The 21,018-nt window shown below is 43.3% G+C and overlaps 1 protein-coding gene and 1 long non-coding RNA gene across 4 annotated transcripts in view; one reads left to right on the top strand and one right to left on the bottom strand.

The window, feature by feature from the left end:
* Positions 1 to 1,323: 1,323 nt before the first annotated feature.
* Sh2d4a (SH2 domain containing 4A) overlaps positions 1,324 to 21,018 on the bottom strand; it is a 65,112-nt gene continuing 45,417 nt past the window's right edge. For all 3 annotated transcript variants that reach the window (XM_013143633.3, XM_003479338.4, XM_013143634.3), the window contains 2 exons: positions 6,643 to 6,863; positions 1,324 to 6,213 (listed from right to left, as the gene is read on the bottom strand). In XM_013143633.3, coding sequence (XP_012999087.1) covers positions 6,121 to 6,213; positions 6,643 to 6,863 — 314 coding nt within the window. In that variant the 3' untranslated portion in view covers positions 1,324 to 6,120. The remainder of the gene's footprint in view (positions 6,214 to 6,642; positions 6,864 to 21,018) is intronic.
* Positions 7,660 to 13,523, top strand: LOC134472705 (uncharacterized). The gene is made up of 3 exons (XR_010042631.1): positions 7,660 to 8,898; positions 11,861 to 12,059; positions 12,425 to 13,523. It is a non-coding gene; the product is annotated as an uncharacterized LOC134472705 (long non-coding RNA).

Genomic DNA, 21,018 nt, shown 5'->3' with positions numbered 1-21,018 from the left:
ATAGGAGTGTCTAATGCAGGGGATAATTTTTACTTTAACTTCTGTGCTCAGTAATTTGGAGTTGATGGTTTCCCTAGGCAGTTGGGAGGCATCACATGTTTTTGAAGTAAGGGTTACAGCCAGGAACCTTATGTTCAAAACGCCTACCTTAGAAGGTAAGTAATATCATTACTTCCATTTTCCAGGTGCAGAAAATTGAAGCTTGAAAATGTTAAAAGATATGCCCAGAGGCTCAGCAGGAATCAGGCAGGCTCTGTGCACATCTTATTGCATAGCCAGCTCTAGATGTACTTGAAGGTTTGAGAAAAGAGCTTTGGCCCTGGAGCAAGTCCAGAGCCTGACCTTTTTCTAACCTGGTTTCCCACCATTTCTCTGACCCTACTCCTCCAGCCCCACCTGAGAAATCCAAAGAAGCAATAAAAACTCATTAACACTGTGATCCAGGTTAGAACTCCAAGATGTGAAATTTAAAAACATCTTGAGTAGGAGGGGAGAGCAGGTGGGACACCTGTGTTTAAAAAAAAAAAAAAAACAGGGCTTGACAGTGTTTCTGAGAGCTACTAAAGAGAGATAATGACTTTGGGCCGCTTCTTAGTGGGATGGGTGAGTTTTCCTCCCAACACACATCAAATACCTGGCAGCTTTGTGTGATCCATATTCCGATTAGCTTTATATTTTAATTCAAAGCTATTTCTCCTGGCAAGACTCAGGGATTTGCTGTTGCTGCCAAAAACTGTGGGGACTGTGCCAGTTGGTTAGGGGTGTTGGGAGGTGTTTTTTTCCAACATAGAGAATATGTTCTTTCCTGTAGGCAGAGGGTGCCTTTCAAATGGTCTCTGCATTGCTGAGGCTCTGAATGTGCTCTCTGGAGTAGGCAGCCCTAGCTCTCCTGGGCTGCATCTGGCTTTTTGGCAATTCCAGTAAGAATGTACCCAAACACTGGACATGGTGCAAAAGAGAGGGCAGTCGTGGGGAAGGACACAGCCTGGAGGGCAGGTGTCACTCTGGGGAGAAAAGCCAGCTATGCTCCTTTCTCCACAGTTACCTGAGATGCAGGGATGGCCCAGCCACCTACTGCAGCCTTTGCCCAGATCTCACCAAATGTGGGTCGTGAAGTGGATTCATTTCTTGTTCTTCAGCAGCTGCAGAGTCAGACACTGTATCCTGGGCTGCAGTAAATAGAGCACAGGCATCTCTGTGCCCCCCATCCTTACCCCACCATCCAATCAGGGTTTAAAGACAGTAAGTGACACCACCTGGCATGCTATGGCTTTGAAACCCACTTGAAAATAATTTTAAAACTCAAAAGAATAGAAAATCAAATCAAGTAAAGGCCAAGGGAAATTTTTATTTAACAACTTTTTCTTCCATTTACTTGCCTCAAATGGAATCACGTAAAAATCAAATCAGTGGTGTTGAGCAGTGTTTGCTGGGCTCTATATAATTTTCCAGCCTTTAGGGGAGAAGTTATTCACCATCGTGTTTGGTTCCTGGGGCACAGTATTGAGGAGATCTACATGCTTCATACAGGGAATCCTGTTAGCTGAATAAAACCCAAAGATGGGCAAAGGTGATGGAGTCTCACCCCACTAGCCATCAGGCTTTGCTGCACCCCCACCTGATCTGTTAAGGAGACAGACAAGGTAAGTTACAATGTAAAGTCTTCTGCTCTAAAAGAGAGACAAACACTTGGAGATTTTTAATCAGTATTTAATGGGCAACTGAGTCAGGTTTGTGAATGGCCATTTTGGGGGTACCAATAACCTGGGAGTTGTCAGTTATTCCCTCCTTACAAATCATCCCACAACTCCAGGAGATGAGCTACTGGGATGCCCATCCCATTGGTTGTATAAACTGTCAGTCAAAATGGCCTAGACAGCATGGATGGTACCCTGGTTAGTCCTGCAGCTCCCAGGGAATCACTGCTGTTCACAGAAATATTTCTCTGTCGAGGCACATGACACACATCTTTTCCAATCCTTAGAACCAGGTGACTTTAGTAACTGGTTTAGGGATAAAGAAGGCAAAGCTCACACAGGCTTACTAATAATTTTTTTCAACATTCCACATAGCTAATGATAATAGGAGTGAACCCCAAACTTGTTAGGTTTCTCTCTATCCAGTTACTTCATTATCAGATAATCATCTTGTCACTGATTAAAATGAGAGTACTTTGATTGTTTAAGCTTCCTAATGGTTTCCAGTGTTGGGTAGCAGTGAGAAGTATAAAGATCCCTGAACAAGGAGAGAAGGAAGGATGGCAAGTCAACAAGAAATGGAACGGTAGTGCTCAAATCCACAGAGAATCACCACTGCAGGAGTTGTAACCTTTTGTGTGGAAGTGACAGAGATGAGCAGCTCTCCTAAAGTACATCAAAAAGAGTAAATGAAAATGATGAGGAAGAGGTTACACAAACACAAAGCCAAGAGAAAGCTAAGATTTACAGCTAGCCCAAGGAAGAGAAAAACACAATTCAAGTAGAAGTATTACTCAAAGATAAAATTGTAGGGCCGGATGTGGTGACACATGCATATAATTCCAGTACTTGGGAGGCTGATATAGGAGGGTCGCTGTGAGTTCAAGGCCAGCCTGGGCTACAAAGTGAATTCAAGGTCAGCCTGAACTTTAGACTGAAACTCTGCCCCAAAAAGACAAAAAAAAAAAAAAAAGGAAAAGGATAAACTTGTAAAAAATTTATGTTCTGGGGCTGGGGATTTAGCTCAGTGGCATAAGCGTCTGCCTTGCAAGCAAGCAGTCGTGAGTTCAATCCCCAGTACCAATAAAAAGGAAAAAGACAAAAAAAAATTATTTTCTAAGAAAGATGTGTATTTTGACCTAAAAGTGTTTATTATGTTACCTTCAAAACTGAAGGCAAAGAGTTTCCCACAGACATGTACCCATCATATCCTAAAAGTACCATTGTGTCTTCTCCATCACCAAATGGCAGAAGCCCCAAGCATGTGTGAAAGCAATGTTTGGACTCTCGTGTATTAATAAAGCTACTTTTGTAAAAGGGGCAACTGAAAAAATTTAGGTCATTAAGTCTTCCTCTTTAACTTACAAGCAGATTTCATGCCATATAGTATATGCTTTTATACTAAATGGGTAGTTTAATTTCAAAGCATTAGCTCAAAGAGGCAATTTTTATATAAATGAACTGGAGATATTTTTGGTGGTCTGTCCATTCCCCATCTTCACGTTTGCTTTCTCTTGATCCTTTTTCTCTTTAACTATACTTGTGCTTTTCTTCTTCCTAGGGTGAGACAGGAGCCAACTCACACATCTCGATGAGGCTAGCACGCTGGTGCAGGAAGGGACAAGCTAACTTTCCTATGCAACCTAGCACAGCAGGGTAGGACGGGATGAGAACCAGGGGTTTTACGAATGACCTGATTAGTAAGGAGGTTCAGGTGTTACAGGAGCAGTGGCCAGGACATGTGGAGGGAGATTCCCAAATCTACTGAAGATAAAAATCAACTAAGGCACAGAGTAGCATTTGAGATGGACCCAGTCTTTGAAGATAGGCAGAGTCCCTGGGGTTGATAACCTGGCAGTAACATAAGGAGAACTTCCCTGACCAAGAAATTTTGGGCAGATGGGTCAGGAATCTGGGCTCACAAGGCAGTAGGAGAGGACCAAGGTCAAGGTCTATAAACCACCTTATATCGTCACTCGAATCAGACACTAAATCCAAGCCTCTTCAATTCCACATCAATTTCTGAATTCCATAAAGAATTTCTTTCCCAAAACATTCCCAAATTCTTTCCCAAAGAATTTCAAGTATTATTTCTGGCCATCATATCATGTGACACTAGATGCTTTCTCCTCTGAGTGTCAGTAATCAGCATGAAAATAGTATAGGATTCAAGTATGTTTCCCCTTGTAATAGCCAGTGTTATGATTTGTGTCTAGATTCTCCCTCCCCTTGCCAAGCTTCATGTGATCTTAAGACTTTCTCATAGGTGGCTGAATCTAGTGTGCAATGCTGGGATTAAGGACAGTGACTGGTGATCAGTCCAGATACTGGATTGGCACTGCCCTAAACCTGGTAGACTGGATACAGTATGAGGGACAGAAAAAGGTCTGTCTCCTTTTGAATTTTGTTGCTTTTGTTGTCTTCCTCCACCATGAACTGTTGCCCATCTGCCATGCGCCACTCTACCTTGGAGCCAAGCCGTTTACGGCCTGAAACCTCTACAAACTATGATCTAAACAAACCTTTCCCTTTTAACTTTGGGTGCTGGTTATTTTATCTTAGCAACAAATGAAAAGTAACTAACACTTTATATTAGTCCAGCTGGATCATTTCCTACTATCTAAACCTTCCTCCAGTCGTGTAGTGAAGGCTATCATATAACCATACGTATGTGCTGATGGAATCTTAGGTAACTGCATAACTATTATGACTGTCAGGTATTTCATTCATTCAAGTGAGCAATACAACTTAAGATTAAAGAGTTGGATGAAAATAATGAAGACCACCCAGTTAAAAATATCTTCTTTCAGAAGCAAAAACAGTTTCGGAGAGGTAAAGAGCCTTGTCCAAAATTATACAGAAGAGTGGGAAGAGACAAAAACAGGAAAGGCCTCTGCATAATGTCTGCCACATTGCAGAAACAAATGCTGAGACGGGCTCTTATAAAAGTCTAAGGGGCTGGGGATTTAGCTCAGCACCATAAGTACTTGCCTTGCAAGCAGGCAGTCGTGAGTTCAATCCCTGGTACCCATAAAAAAGAAGAAGAAGAAAAAAAAAGTCTAACAATGGAAACCATTTCAGTTCATTATGACTCTGCAGCTATGAATGGGTCTATGAGAGGTGCAGACCCATAATTATATCAGCTACTATATTAGTTCCCTGAGGCTGCTGCAAAAAATTACCATAAACTCAGTGACTTAAAGTAGACATTTACTGTTTTTAGTGCTGGGAGCTAGACAGCTGAAATCAAGGTGTCTGCAAGGCCATGTCTCCTCCTGAAGCTCTGGAGAGAATCTGTCTCATGCCTCTCTCCTGGCATCTGTCCCCAGTCTCTGGTGTTTCCTGCCCTGCAGCAACATCATTCCTGCCTCTGCTTGTGTTGTCCCCTGGCCATCTTCTCTGTGGGGCTGTTTCTAAATCTCTCTCTTTGTGAGGATCCTAGCCATTGGCTTTAACTCCATCTGCAAAGACCCTGTGTCCTAACAAGGTCCCACTCAAGTATAGGATATTAGCAATTCAAGGTATCTTTTTGGGGAACACAAGGTATCTTTCTGGGGAATCCAATCCACAAATAATATGCAAACCACTGACTTACTGTGGTCTTGTCTATGTACCACTAAGAACAAGTACTGTCTCCATTCCTTAGAATGAGGAAACAAACTAACAGACACTTGCTCATTTTCCTGCAGCATGCATATATATATATATATATATATATATATATATATATATATATATATAATGTGTTAAGACTCTCATAAGACTCTCATAAGACTCTTATCCTGGGGCTTGGGATTTAGCTCAGTGGCCTAAGTGCCTGGCAAGCGGAAAGTTGTGCGTTCAATCACAAAATGAAATGGATACCCCCCACAAAAGACTCATCCTACATTTTAAAATGTCCAATCAAATTTACACTTATGAGTTGTTTTTCCACTACCCATACACACACCACTAAGGGAGGTACATTTTGTGCATCATCTCATGCATTAGTAAGGACTTCGTCCACATTCCCAACCCAAGGTGGAACTTCACAAAAAACAGTCCCCTGAGAGCTTCTGAGATTATACAAAGAGGCAGTGAAGAAGTCACAAAAAACTTCACAGAAGCTACTGGGCTTTGAATTACATCCAAATTCCTGCAGTTTCTTCTGTGTTTGCTTTATTTATATCCATTATTAAGGTCACATCCTTCATGTGAGGTCACTGCTGAAATAGAGACTCTTCTCTCTTTACTGTTGGAATGCAGATGAAGCAGAAGTCATTTTCCCTTGACACTAAACCCCAGTGTTTGTGCAGAAGAAGGGTTTCTATGAGGACTTCCTGGAAACTTTCTGTATTGGCTCCACTGCAGGGTGACTTTGGCTTCATATACAAAAGTCAAGAGAAAGCCCAGCCGGAAGTCCTATGATGACCTGGACAGACAGTTACTTGAAGAGCTCCAGGTAGTCAGGCGGGTGCTCCTGCTGACCACAGGGGTAGAGCAGGAGCTCCTTTCCCAAGGACGTTATGGGTTCCTCCTGTCAATCAGAAGGCACACAGTCAGGATGCATTGTGCTGTAGATGCCCTTTCTACCTCCTCAGGGATACTACTCCTGTATCCTTGATTTACACAAGCTTTGCTGGTTTATGACACTCTTTAAGAGATTCTCATCCCCACACTCTTTTTCTCCGAGGCTTGAATTCTAACTTAAGATTCATTCCCAGACTCAACTTTGTTAGTATCTCTGATATTCTCTACCACAGTGGAGTCTCCCTGAGTGTTTGAGGAATAACAAGGTTCTGAGATAAAAGAAATGCAATTAAGAATCCTGACTATTAGGAAAAATTATCAAAGATTAATCCGCCCACTACTTATCTCAATTATTTTTCTTGTAATTGCCTTTCTTTGTTAGAGTTGCTATAGGACAGTACTTTAAAAAGCAAACTGAGTTTATGAATCACTCTACCTTGTGATAGTCCACCAAATCGGCCAGGGAGGCGTGCTGCAGCTGGTCCACACCCAGGAAGCTGTAGGAGTCGGCAGAGGCATCTATGAGGAAGTGTTTACAGCCTTCTTCTGACAGGTAGGATAGGGCATAGCCTTTGATCTTCTCACTGACTCGGATCAGAAAACTTCCCGGCACGCCTGTGCTTAGGAGCTCATTGGCTTTCTTTAGTGTAAGAATTCCTGTGGGAAAGAGGGGGGGAGAAACAACAGCACATATTTCAGCCAATTCCTGAGCCTTCTGTAAAGTCTAACTATATGGATAAGGGTTAGTAAAAAAATCAGAACCACTGTAAGTGTATTTACTATATTTATTCAGGTACATTCGGGAACTGGACAGGGAGAGGGAGAGATTTTACAGCCTAATGGATACTATCAATAAGCATCATGTTAACTTTAAGAAGAACACATTCCCACTTGTGTACTGCCTGATTGCAGCATAGGTGGCTTTCAGCTTAGGAGACAGGATGGCAGGATGCCCCGATGTCATACTTGGGAGTGTCAGTTTGGAGGAGATGTAAGATGCCCTGTGCAACCCCATGCAGTCTACTGATGAGAGCTCAGTGGCTTAGAGAATGATGTCACCCAGTCTAGAACAGTGGTTCTCGACCAGAGTGATGTCTGAGAGACATTTTTGATGGTCGTGGATGGGACTGCAATTTGCATCCAGTGGGCAGAGGCCAGCGGTGCCATTAAACAGCCTCTGATGCACAGGACAACCTCATACTACCAAGAACTGAGCACCACAGAAGTGTCAACAGTGCCAAAGGTGATTGAGCAAGTTAGTGACACAATCATGATGGACACTGCCTTCCCTTGCAGTTTCCCCTCAGTGGATGTATCCATTGATGTCCACAGAAATATATATATATATATATATATATATATATATATCTATACATATATATATATATATATAATGAAGTTTTATATGGAGAGTCATAGTTGGATGCTTCAGGAATCCCACCAGCTTTCCCCCCAACTCATGAGGATCCAAAGTCCCATTATTCCTATTGTAATTCTTCCAATGAATAGGTAATGTCGTGAAGCATACAGGAAGAGCACCAACATAGCAACTTGCTGAATTATTCAGGGAGCTCTGCTTTGGCAGGAAGGAGCAGCATTCCCTTCATGTCCTTTTTCATTTCAGTAAACTGAAGCTCTTGACTTTGCCTGTTCCACAATTAGCTCCCTGGCAATGTTCAGTACCTCATTACCATGAAAGCAAGCAAGCAAAAACCTACTCGTTAAAAAGCAATGGGTTACCGTCATCTTTCTGATAGAAGTGAACTCTCATCACCCTTAGTACAGTGTAACATAAAACCACTTCTGCTCTCTATTCTGCAAACAGACTTTTAATGAGGGAGGGAGTTAAACTGCTTGTTTCCCCCAGCCAAGATCAATCCACTGGCCTCTCCTACCTGCCCTTCTCCTGGGCACCATTCGGTGGATGTGGGTGCAGGTCTTACATCACAGCACCCAGTGTGAGAACTCAAGTCTAGCACTAAGGTTTGGGAAAAGGCTCAGCAGCATACAGGGAGGATGTGGCCCTGAAACTGAAGAGAATCTCTGTCCTCTCTTCCATGTGCCAGGCTCTACTGCACCTACTTTGAATAGGACACCAACACATATCTGTGGTACACATCCTGCCCAGCTAGCTGCCTGACCTTTCCCTGATAAGCCTGGCTTTCTGATACCTGCAGACCTGGCTGGCACTGAGCAAGTGTCCTCATGCAGACGCTGGCCTTCTAAGAGGTTCCAATGGTATCCGGCACACAGAGGCTTCTGTGCATATTGCTCAATTGCACCTTCCCAAACACAGCTGGTGCCACCGATAAGCTACACGTGACAACCAGAGTGGGAGCACAGCTACAAGCAACCAGTCTGTGCAGGGACTGCCCGAGACAGAGGTCTGAAGACACCATATGAGATTAAGAGGGATATAAGGAATGATCAAAACATCTGATGAATGCTACTTCTTGATGACCATCAATGAAAGGACAGGCAGACCGATAAAAACATCACAGTGTGTCCTCATCCACCTTATTTACCAGAGCTGATGCTGCTCAACTTCTGGATCGTCCCCAAAGTCAAAATGACCATGAAAAATAGACATTCTGAATCAGCTCGGAACATTGAGGGAGCTACAACGGGCAACTAAAGATACTCACAAAAAAGGACTTCCAGAACTGCTCCAGAAAGTGGTGAGAAAGTTGGGGTAAGTGTATTTGGAATAAGGGAGAGAATTTTGGTACTGGGGATCGAACTTACAACCTCACACTTGCCAGGCAGGTGCTGTGCCACTGAACCATATCCTTGGCTGAGGGGGAGAATTTTGAAGGAGATTAAAGGCAATGTAGCTTTCAATGATTTCACACACACCTCACTGGCACTAGAAAGCCCCCTTCAGAATGAAGGGCTTGCTAAACTAAGATTGGCATTGGCAGAGTAGCAGAGTTCTGGAAAAGATTTCTGTCTCCCTACGACATTACCAACATGCTAACTCTGAAATTCCAAGTTTCCTCAACCCTTGGAGCAGAAGTTGCAACTTATAAAATCTGGAAGTTATTCACATGTAGTTAGATTTCTACAATGAAAGAGATTCTAGAAAATTACAACCAAACCTGGGCTAAGGTCAAATTCCTCCTCGAATCAGTGCATCAGTGAGCATAAATCACAGTGCCCGCAAGCCTCCTAATGGCTGTAATCATCCACCTCTTACGCACTATTGTAGTGAAAGGGAAAAACTGCGTAAGAGAAATTGTTCTTTTTAAAACTTTGTTCTTTCAAAACTGCCGAGCTCCACAACTGCTTTGTGGCTTTAAAGTTAAGTTTCTTGACCCCTGTAACCATGAGAACATAACCAAACATACAGTATACCCGATGGCACCAAGCTTCATAAACTGACGATCATTAATCTACCCCTGTAACCAATGATCTCACCCTGCAAGCTAATCAGAGCTGCCAGGCTGTTCCATCTCGCCTTTGTACTTCCTGCTTGTGCATCATATAAAAGCCCCACTAGAAATCTAGGCCTGCTTTTCTGGGAATGATCCCGATCAGTGCCCATTGACGTAAACACATCTGCCTCCAAATCCTGAGTGTTGTTTTGGTTGTTTCTGCTTGCTGTTGCAGTAGCACTAATTTCCTGAGATACCAGAACACAATAAAATGCTCTTGTAAATCTCAGGTTGTAATGGAAATGCTGAGTGCATCACAGGGAGGAGACAGGTTCAAAGGTGAGTGCCACAGGCTCTGGGCTTTGTGTGATCCAAGGAGGTGAGTTCTTCTTGCTTTGTAATAGGGTTTTGTACCTTAGGCACACACTCTCTTGGTACATTTAAAAGTGTAGGTTGATGTATATGATCCTTTTCATTAAGGTTTCAAGGCAGTGGATGCCTTCAGGTTACCCCCACTGTGCTGTGCCTACTTCCTGAGGGTAAAGTGGATTCCAACACCGAATACAGTTGGCTGTGGACCCTCCAGTGTCAACCACCCCTGGCTTTCCCTCGCCCACTGTGAATTCTGAAGCAGGACCTTGATACTTCTGTCCTCCAGCCAGCTCTCTGTTCACAGAGAGTTTCTGTTCTAGTGAAAGTGATACATGAGAGATTTATTTCACAAGTCTACTGGAGCACATTTTCAACACAATAATCAGTAATCTATCTTAGATCTGGATCCAGGCAGAAAGTAGCAGAACCATGGCACATGTCCCTTCAGGAGCTCTCTCGCAGAGCCTGCACGCTCAGTGTGTAAGTTCACACAACTCCCCTCTCTGTGTGATGCCTGGGCTCTCAGAGCAACACTATGCGGCAGCATCTTCCTATGCTAGTAGAAATGTCCCCTGTGCCAGCCATGTGGTATCCACCAGCCACAAGTGACCACTGAGACCCTTCAATGGAGCTCATTGGCATTGCTGAGTGATTCAACTTTACTTTTGTTTAGTTTTCACTAATGATGTGGAGAGCCACGTGTGACCTGGCTACTGCTCTGCACTGAGTAGCTCTAGATCTCTAGATTTATCCTGGAAAGCCAAGCCCAGAACAACTGCTTTTCACACAGTCAAATACCCTAAGGGACTCGAAGTAGCTGAGAAACCCTACCAGGGCCTTAGTAGGAAATCCAAGAGGCAGTGACTGCCCCACAGGGAAAAGGTAGGTGGATAGGATGCCCTCTTTATAGCTCTCCCAGAAAACTCCTACTCAATCTGCAAGGTCCAACACAAGGGTATGGAGCACTTGGATACCTATATGGAAGACTCAGTTTCTTCCAAGCTTATGGGGCAGGTGGCTATCATCTCCACCTAGACTCTCACCTGGTACTCAGTTCGGTCAGGGCACTCCCAGCACGATGCCCCCATCGAGCTGCCCTTCTTTACTTCCTTATGAGATACAGAGGGCAATGGTTGGGCCAACCTGCAATGACACACTCTGCAACTGCCATTTGGAAGATGCCCAAGAAAGGTCCAATGAATGCTCTTACAACACAGTTGAGCTTCTGATTTCTCTGGAGTACTTTCTGGTAGTCACCACCTCTGGTCTGAGAACTGTTCTACAGGGACAAAGGGTACACGCTACACATCTCTGAAGTATCACCAGGTGTGCATCTGCTTCTGAAAAATACACCTTAGAGGTCAAATGAAAGGTAACCAAATAATGACTCAAAGTATGAAGACCTTGTTTAATCTTCACAGCAAGCTTGCAACAAGGACTAGCATTAGCCTCAAAAAAAAAAAAAGCCTCAAATTTGTATCATAGGAAGCTGCAGAACTGATTAGGGTCACTCAGGCAGGAGCAGGCTGGAAGAGCCCAGAGCCTGGTGCCCAGCCACCCCGAATATCTATCCTTGCCCAGCAGTGCTCCCCTCTTATTTCCATTGAATCCTCCAACTACTCTAGCACAGGCTAAACTGATGTTGTTATTGTCCTCTCTTACTGATGAGCAAAGTTAGGCTACTGAGTGTAAGTGCCAAAGCCATAGGATTAGTGAGTGATTGTTCCACATCCCGGTCTCCCACTCGAGTGGTTATTTTTAATCTGCTTGGATCAGGAAATTTTACTGGAACGAACTGCAAATAGGATATGAGTGCTCAGGCACTTAACATGGAAGCATTTCCCAGGGAAGGTTTAGTGTGGTCTGGCTGGTCACGGGTACAATTCCTAGTGCTCCTTACTCTCCCAGGCTCAGGATTCAAGTTCCGAGGACTGAGGAACTCTAGACCTAGGCTGCAGCATCTCCTCCACTACACTTGGAACCATGGGACATCAAGGCCACTGAGGAGCTGCTGGTGCTGTGAGCTGTCCTGGATTCTTTGCCCTGCCATCTCTCCGTTCTGCAGTCCCTGCCTCTTGGGATGTGCCCAGGAAGGGTGACAGGAGGGGTAAGTATGAAGACAGTGTCCCAAAGGAACCTGAGATTGCCACATGGCAGCTGCCCAGGGAAGGGGAGAGTGAAGCAACCGACTACTGGGAGGGCTTATTCCAGGCGGCAGCCCTGCCGGACTCTGAGTGCACACTCTTGTTGCTTTCTTTAACCCCTTCTGCATTTAAGGGCTGTGTTTTTGGAAAGGCTCCTGGGCCTGCCTGAGGTTCAATCTAGAAAGAGTGCATACACCCATAAGCTCTCACCTTTGAAGTCAGGAATGACGAAAAAGGCTAGAGCTCTTGAAATATTATTGGAATGTTTACTTCGCAATTCAAGATTACAGTGATTCGTAACTATTTATTTTCTCTTTACTTCCTTAAGGACTGCCTCTTACTGCCTGGACTTGTTCACTACACACAGCTCTGAGGCATTGCATGTATGGAGTCCTCAGGCCTCTACACCATACAAAAATGGACAGAAGTCATGGGACATTCCCAGGGGCACATGGGCAGCTCCTGAGGGACCCTGATGTGAAGCCAGGCAGTGTGGCCTTGGAGATGTGATCTTGATCACTACTTACGTCACTGCCTTCCTTCCCCTGGCTTAAAGAAACAGTGTCTACCATCATGGCATGACCTGAAAAGTCCTCAAGAAAGCACATGTGGACAGAGACAAGTCTCATGAGAGTATTATGCCATACAGCAGAATTGCCCTCTCCACATGAAGTCATCAGTGGCACCCCTGAAGCAGTCATCCGCATGGCTTCTCATACACCCACACCGACCCCTGGCCTCTGATGTCCCTCTGGGTAACCTTGGGACTCCACAAACATAGAGGGGACCTACAAGACTAGTGTCCATTTGTAACAGGAAATGTGGGGCTCTTGGTCCCAGGGCCTTGACATCCTAGGGTTGACGGTATCAGAGTCAAAATATGAACACATCATCTGCAAAATCTCAAGAAAGACAGGGGTTCAGTTGAGTATGGTCATGCACACTGGGAGGCTAAGGCAGGAGGACCATGGGTATCAGCCAGCCTGGGCAACTTCTCAACTCAAAATTAACAAGCAGAAACAGAGGGAGAAGGAGAGAAAGAGAGGAGAGAGAGAGAGGAGAGAGAGAGCGAGAGAGAGAGAGAGAGAGAGAGAGAGAGAGAGAGAGAATAGAGAGGAGGAGAAGGAAAAGAAGAAAAGAGGAGGAGAAAGAGAAGGAGGAAAAGAAGCTCGAGGATGTAGCTTAGTCCAAAGCCTTGGATTCAATCCCAGTACTGGAAAAAAATAAGAGAGAGGGCAGACGTTCATGGATAACCAGCAACATTAAGAAAAAAATGAAACAACGGTCCCTTTTTTTCAGGAAGTTTGCTGTATTTAGTCATTTATAGGAAAATTCAGAGTGTCCAGAAGAAAACAGCAATGTGTAGCATTTTCCATGATCAGCTAGTTTTCCCCAAAATAAATTCATGCAGCTTTAGCTGACTTCTATGTAACTTCCAGTTACTTTCAGAGTAAACAATCTGAACAAACAGGAGGTTGCTACACATGAATCTATGAAGAACAATCTCGACAAGTTCTGTGACACCATCAATATTTGGGAAGCCTCCTGGCTCTAAGAAGCCTCACTGGTCCCTCAAAAAGTCAGGGTAGTGACCACCAGGAAACCAGCTTCCAATTAGTTGCACTTCCCTCTGGCACAAGCAGCAACACACTCTCACTGCTGATCATGGCTACCCATGTGCCCCTGGGAAAGTCCCATGACTTCTGTCCATTTTTGTATGGTGCAGAGGCCTGAGGACTCCATACATGCAATGCCTCAGAGCTGTGTGTAGTGAACAAGTCCAGGCAGTAAGAGTCAGTCCTTAAGGAAGTAAAGAGTAAAGGAAGTAAACCAGCTGCTGTGGACCATCCTTAGAAGCTTAAGAACAAAAGGCTTTGAGCAGTCACCTAAACTGGTAGTTTTTACTTAGAAGACAGATGCTTTTGTGAGGGTGGGCAGCATTTGATCAGCCCCATGAATAAGAAATCATTACTCCACAGAAACATAGTTGAAGTATAGATCAACTCACAGGTTTGCTAAGGTTGTAGCCTGAAAGGCACCTCAGCAAGCATCTGTGAGCCTTTCTGGGTACTGTCTTCTCAGGCTGGGGTGGTGTCTGGTCCCAGTGCTGAAGGAGATGGAGGATGACAAGTGGCCAGATGGAGAGGTATGAAAGAAAACAGGACACCACCTGACAGTCGTCTCCTGGGAACTCAGGTTCCAGAGCACAACTGCTCCCACAGAGATAGAGCCAATTTGCCCCCCAAGGGGACCGTGACAGTGTGATGTGTTGAAAATGAATGTGGTCAAAATAGCTGCAGTCTGAACCACACTGGCACTGCACCAAAGTTAAAGGGAATTTCTTTTTTAAGTAGCTTAAAATATAAACTACTGGGATTAAAGCATTCAGAGGACAGGCTCCGTTATATACCGTGACTGCAGAATACATCTACCAGAAATGAGGATGGGAAAGCTATTCCATCAACTGTCTACTCGTAGCCACACTAGAATAAGAAATTATTAATTACATTTCAGAAGGGAAATGATCAACCATGCATGCATAAGGCAAACATGTGAATTCTCCAGCAACAGGAACAACTGGAAAATTCCTACATCAGAAATCTTTTGTGCATTTATTTCTAAGTTTCCGCCCACCTTCATTCCCCACCCTGCCAATTACTCAGCTCCCACTCACCGCTGCCTATTTAAAAGGACGGGGGAAATGTTGGCAGACAGAGTGAATAAATGATCTGGGAGCTTCTAGACAGATCTTTAGTTTTCTTTATGCTTTGACCCCTTCTCTAGGATGCTTCAAAGCATGTTATTGGGTCTAATTAATTACACACCCGCGTACTTTGGAGATTCACAAGCAGGAGCTATAATGCGTAGGATGAACTCTGTTAATTAGCGGGCCTGACAGTTAGGGGACTTTCCAGCACTTAACACTTACTGTACAAACATCAAAGGCTAGACGGTCTGTCACAAAGACCACTGTGATACTGTCACCAGATGCAAGAATAAAATGAACAAAAATAAAGACTAGATTCAAGAGTCAAGATAGGCCTGAACTAAAAACAGGATAGGAAAACAGGAGAAGAAAGTGTAACAAAGACACAAGAAAGTGATCTCCAAAAGGAAATAAACCAAGACTGTAAGTCCACAGAGAGCATTCCTTCAGCAACCCCCTCCACCTCCCTGCTTTCCCTCCCAGCCCATCGCGGCCTTCTCAGGCAGGCAGACTTCTCAGCAGCTTTCTGCTTTCTCTGCATGTGGGCTGCTGGCCTGTGTTCTTCCAAATCACTGTCACCTTCTGAGGTGACCTTGGGGCTCCTTTAAGGACAGGCTCGGAATAAGTATTCATGGACCCAGCATGGGACAGTTTCTGCAGGAATCAAGATCTGTTTTGCTAAAGTGCAGCCTGTGCCTTGTAGACAATATCATTAGCCAAAATGATAGGCCGCAGCAGGGGTGGGAGCATGGGAGGGAAGGGAGGCAGATCAGGAGAGGACAGCACACCCTCAGCCGCTCGGCCCTGTAAGCCCTGGCGGACGCGCTGTGTGCCAGGGCTGCACTGAGCATGGCACAGGTATGAGCTGACCTGCTTTATAAAAACAAACTCGTGACATGTATTAATCATTACCCTCATTCACCGAAGCAAAAAACACAACCCCAGCCTCGGGAATCTGGTCATTAAATTTGAAAACTCACGCTTCCCTCATTTCTCATTTTTTTCCCTTCTGGGCTACATGTGAACCACTAGGACATCCAGCAACAGCTACGTATGCCATGAAAATGAGAAAGCGACTGCACATGCCCGAGGAATACACAGGCTCAAGAAAGAGTCTGCACTTCAGGTTAATCCTAGGCACAGAGACAGCCCATAACCAGGAAGCAAGATAAAGCACAAACCTGACACCCAAACTAAACTGTACATTATGAGATGGTTAAATTGGAAAATCTTATGTAACACATACTTTAATGAAGAGTGTATAAATAATGAGGTCTCTATACCTCATATTATATGCTAAAGTAAATTATAAGTGGATGGGGTGTGATAAAAACAAGCAACAACCATAAAAGAAAAAGAGCTAAACTCAACATCACTAAAAATTAAAAAAAAAATCTATCCTTCAAAATATGCCAGGAAGTTACAAGATAAATTGCAAACTAGAGGGAGGTATATGTAACCTATATAACTGACAAAAGATGTAGTGTCCAGAATATATAAAATCACATAAATCAGTATAAAAACTCAATTCAATGGGGAAATGTTTAAAAGATCTGCAGAATAATTATAGAAGACACTCATCTAGCCTGCAAACATGCAGGTACTCTGCCTCAATACCTCTTATTACAAACTCTAAGAACCACTGTGCACCGCTGGGTGGATGGAAAATAAAATCTAACAATATCAAGCACAGGTATGGGGAAAACAGACCCAGGTGCTGTCACAGAGAATGTACTGGTATAATCACTGTGGAGAGCACTGGACAAACACAGGTTGAAAATTCCTTAACTGAAATACTTGAGATCAGAAGCATCTCAGATTTCAGTTTTTCAAATTTTGGAGTATTTGTGTAGACTTTACTAGTTGAGCATTCCTACTCCAACAATCTGCAATCTGAAATGTCCTAAAATCTGAAATTTTTGGAGCAACATGTTGGTTCACAGCATTTCAGATTTTGGATTTTTTAGATTAAGGATGCTCAAACTATAATTAAAGATACCCATACTCTACTTCCAGAAATTCCACTTTTGGATATATTCCCTGAAGAAGTTATCATATATGTGTACAATAAGACATGCCCAAGGGTGCATACTATATGGTTTTCCATAACATAAAAAACATATCAAATGTAGGAAAAGGGATGAGTAAGTATTAATATGTGCATATATGTATAATATATAATAAAATGAATGAGCCAGCCTCCATTTATAAAGACAAGTCCAGACAACGTAATTTTAATATAAAATATGTGTAACATGATAGCTTGCAAATATTAACCACAATGCTGCACATTTCATAGAAGCATATATATGAGTCCACCAAAAACATGCATGCTTCACAAAAACAGTATGAAGTTTTTTCAGCAGATAGTGTTACCCTCGTATAGCAGATTCCAGAAAATGTCGTATATTAGAAACTCTACTATATTGCTGGCCCTTAGAGAAGAAATTTAAAATGCGTGTGCAGCAATCTCAAGGACCAAAGTGACCCAAGCGGCGGTTCTGTGTGCCAATAAATGCTGGGAAGGTTGCAGCCACCACTTGGAGCACCCCTTGTAATTGCAGAGGCCAAAGGTAACTTATAAACCTCATGATGGCTCAATAAACTTAGTACTGAAATATTTATGTAAGTTTATTTTTTCTTAAAGTGTGTATGCAGTTTTTGGTGGACTCTGTATATATATTTATAGTATAAAATATGGATGAACAACAGCTTCGGGACAGTGGCTTCCCATTGCAGCAGAGAAGGAAATGGAATATCAAAAGCAACACAGAGACCTTAATGCTATTTGTCACATTTTATTTTTAAAAATAGAGATGAAGTAAACACGGCTGTGAACATTCAACATATCTGCAGAGTAGATCTAACATTTCTTGTATGATAATGATAGTTATTTTCTCAAAAATTTTTGATTTATAGTATTTCATAAGAAATACTAATTTTCGAAGGAGGAAGAAAACTAAATTCACCCCATCCTTTTCATTACTGTGGTTTTTGAGGGGCTATTTTTTTTTTTTAGCTCCCTTTACCCAATTATACTCTGAAAATTTAAATCCAGCTATTAAAGAGATGAATGTTGTCTTTTGCATACAGGTCCACAAAAATCTTACCTAGATGATTACTTTAAAGGTTAATTTTATATGTCAACTTGGTTGGGCCACAATGTTCAGATATTTTGTCAAAACTTATTAGAGATATTTCCATGAAGATGTTTGTTTGTTCATTTGTTTCTTTGTTTTGAATGAGATTAATATTTAAGTGGATGAACAGTGTGTATTGTGTGGGTGGGCCTCATCTAACCAGCTGAAGGCCTTAACAGAGAAAAGGTTGACTCTCTCAGTATAAGAAGCAATTCTGCTGCAGATGATCTTGGGTGAAGCCACCATTCTCTCTGCTTTTCTACTCTGCTTCCTACCTCATTAGCTTAGTCACGTGAGCCAGTTCCTTCAGATGACAGCTACTGAAACATATAGAGGAAGAACCACCAGCAAAGTCTTAAAATGGGGACAAGGGCAGTGTTTGGGGGGACAGATAGGAGGCATGTAGTAGGGGAACAATGAATGGGGTGCGGAGAATGGTTTGGTAGCTCTGAAGGAGAGACAGCGGCAGATCAAGGTGGCCCTGGAGAGCAGTTTGGGTTTTACCTGCCTTGCAGTTTGAAGGCGTGGAGGATGGAGCACAGGAGTGGAAGGAGGGAGACCGGTTAGGGCTGAGAGAGGAGGCAGGCAGAGAGCCCAACACCTGTCACGCTGTTATTCGTGGCATGGTGACACCTAGAGCTTGTACCGCGGAAGGGCCTCAGCGAGGCAAGGCGCTGGAGACATGTATCACAGTGCTTCAGGGTCCTCATAAATGAGGACCCTGAGGGGTGGAATGTCTGGATTAGTTAAAATTAGCCATATTTTAAAATATCAAGAAATCAGCAAAACATAAACTACATAATCCTTTCCTAAGGCCCGCCACCACTCTGCAGGAGTGTCTGCGTGGTCACAATTCTGTGGTCACACAGTGCAAGAGCAAGGCCGCCCATCTGCAGGGAGGTCCTTCCCACAGGACAGGTGGCAAAACCTCCTGGAAATGATCCAGCACGTAGGGCCTGGAATCAGTGCCCAACCTGAGGAATGTGGGCAGCAGCCCAGAGATGGCCAGCTGGTCAGCTTCATTTCCTCTGCTTCCTAACACTGAGTCAACCCAGATGAAAATTAGCAATATGCTTTATCACTATAGAAAATTAGCGAAAGTGTGAATGAACTTCAGATGCTCATTGGAGGATATGAAAGGATCCAAATGTGGTTTGTCCCCACCAAAACTCACACTGATGCTTCAGTCCTCAGTGCCACAGTGGGGAGGTGGGGCTTTCCAGAGATGATCCTTAAGTAAGAGGGATCAGTAGCCAGGTGTGGGGACACATGCTTATAATCCTAGCACTCTGGGAGCCAGACGCAGGACTATCTCAAGCTTGAGCCCCACTTAGGTGACTGAGCAGTTTAGAAAGATCCTGTCTCAAAAAAAGAAAGGGCTGTGGAACGGAAGTAGCTCAGTGCAAAAGCCTTGGGTTCAATGTATTTCAAGGATAAAAATAAGGCTCAATGCCTTTACCCTGAGAATGGGCAGGGTGAGTTGTTGCACTCATGAGAATGAATTAGTTCTTGCAAGAAAGGGTATAAAGGAAGGCCAACCCACGTGCTTCAGCACACAGCCATTTCCCCTCCTCTTCTCCACCACGGACTGAGCAGCACTCAGCCCTCACCAGAAGCTGAGCAGATGCAGGTGTCATGCTCTTGGATCTCCAGAACAAGATGCAAAGTGAGTCTCTTTTCTTTATTAATTACTCACCCTCAAGTATTTTGTTACGGCATCAAAAAATGGACTAATACAAGGTTCTTGCACATGTCCCCTTGTGGGACCAAAAGTCCAGTGAAATCTGAGACCCAGTGGTTCTAAGGATGCATACTGAGAAAGCTCATATTCTTGCTGGCAGAGGAGTGGATGTGGAAAGATTTTGTGTATCTATATGCTCAGGAAGTAGAGGTCAGTGCCTGAATCTCATCAAAATTCTAGGAATTCAGAGTTAGAGCCATGTTTCCCTAATCACAGAGTACACATCTTCACAGGATGCTTAGGAGCCAAGAACCACTTTGCTTCATCAGAACAGTAAGTGGGAAAAGAGACATAAAGATCTGGGGTGTCAGCAGCTGGTCCCACAGCACCTGTGCAGGCTGTGGTTTGTCCTTGGCCTTCTTCTGGAACATCTCCTTCTTCCTCATGCTTTTAATTACATGCTGGTGACTCCAATGTATTATCTTTAGCACTCATCCGTTCATCCGATTACCAAATGATATTTTCACATGAGCGCCCCAAACACACTGCACACCCATCATACCACAGATAAGCACATCTTCCTCTCCTCCCTTCTCCCCTTCCCTCACTCTCCTCTTCTCTCAGTGGATAGCGTAGCCCCTCTGCCCAGCCGCAAAAGCCAGAGATACAGCAGTCTTCATTTCCCCTGCCCTCCCTTAATGCTCTTATCTTTAAAGTTTAAGGAAGAACAAAAGATGGAAGTACACATTTTTGACGTGTAAAAAATTAAGATGAGCAAAACTGCATCTTTAGAGGTTCATTTCACAAAGTAAATGACAAGGAAAAAAGATCATAAACCAGTAATCAGACACTGCTCCAGTACTGCAAGACAGACTTCCTGATGAGTAACAACTATATTTCAAATAAAGTATGACCCGTTATCTCTTTATCACGGAAACATGTAATTCTTTCTAAAAACTGAAGATAAGGGCATATATTGACTGGTGCATTCACTTATTATAACATTCACTTTGCTCATAACTAGGATTAAAGCTTATATAAGTGAGAATAAATCAATGACAGCCCATTTTATAGGTTATTACATGCAATACACAATTTGAACCAATGTTCCAACTACATTTTTAGCCCAACGATGACTTTGTTTCTTTTTTTAAAGAGAAAAAAAAACCAAAGTTTCAAAACAAGATAACAGGAGAGTAACAATGGTTAATACACTGTGTATAGTTATTTTGAAAGTAGTTTCTCAGAGTACAAGATATAGCATGAAAAACTGTCCAAACAATAATAGCACAAACCTTTCTTTACAATGAACTAAGAGAAATTAGCAGCATCAATATCTTAACTATCTTGTATATGTGTATATATATATTTTTTTTTCCTTGTCATTTCCTTCT

The sequence above is a fragment of the Cavia porcellus genome, unplaced genomic scaffold (assembly GCF_034190915.1).
Source record: "Cavia porcellus strain 051 isolate PalLab524CR breed Dunkin Hartley unplaced genomic scaffold, mCavPor4.1 scaffold_24, whole genome shotgun sequence".
NCBI lineage: Eukaryota > Metazoa > Chordata > Mammalia > Rodentia > Caviidae > Cavia > Cavia porcellus.
Note: the sequence above shows the minus strand (reverse complement) of the source record. Positions and strands in the feature narration are given on the sequence as shown.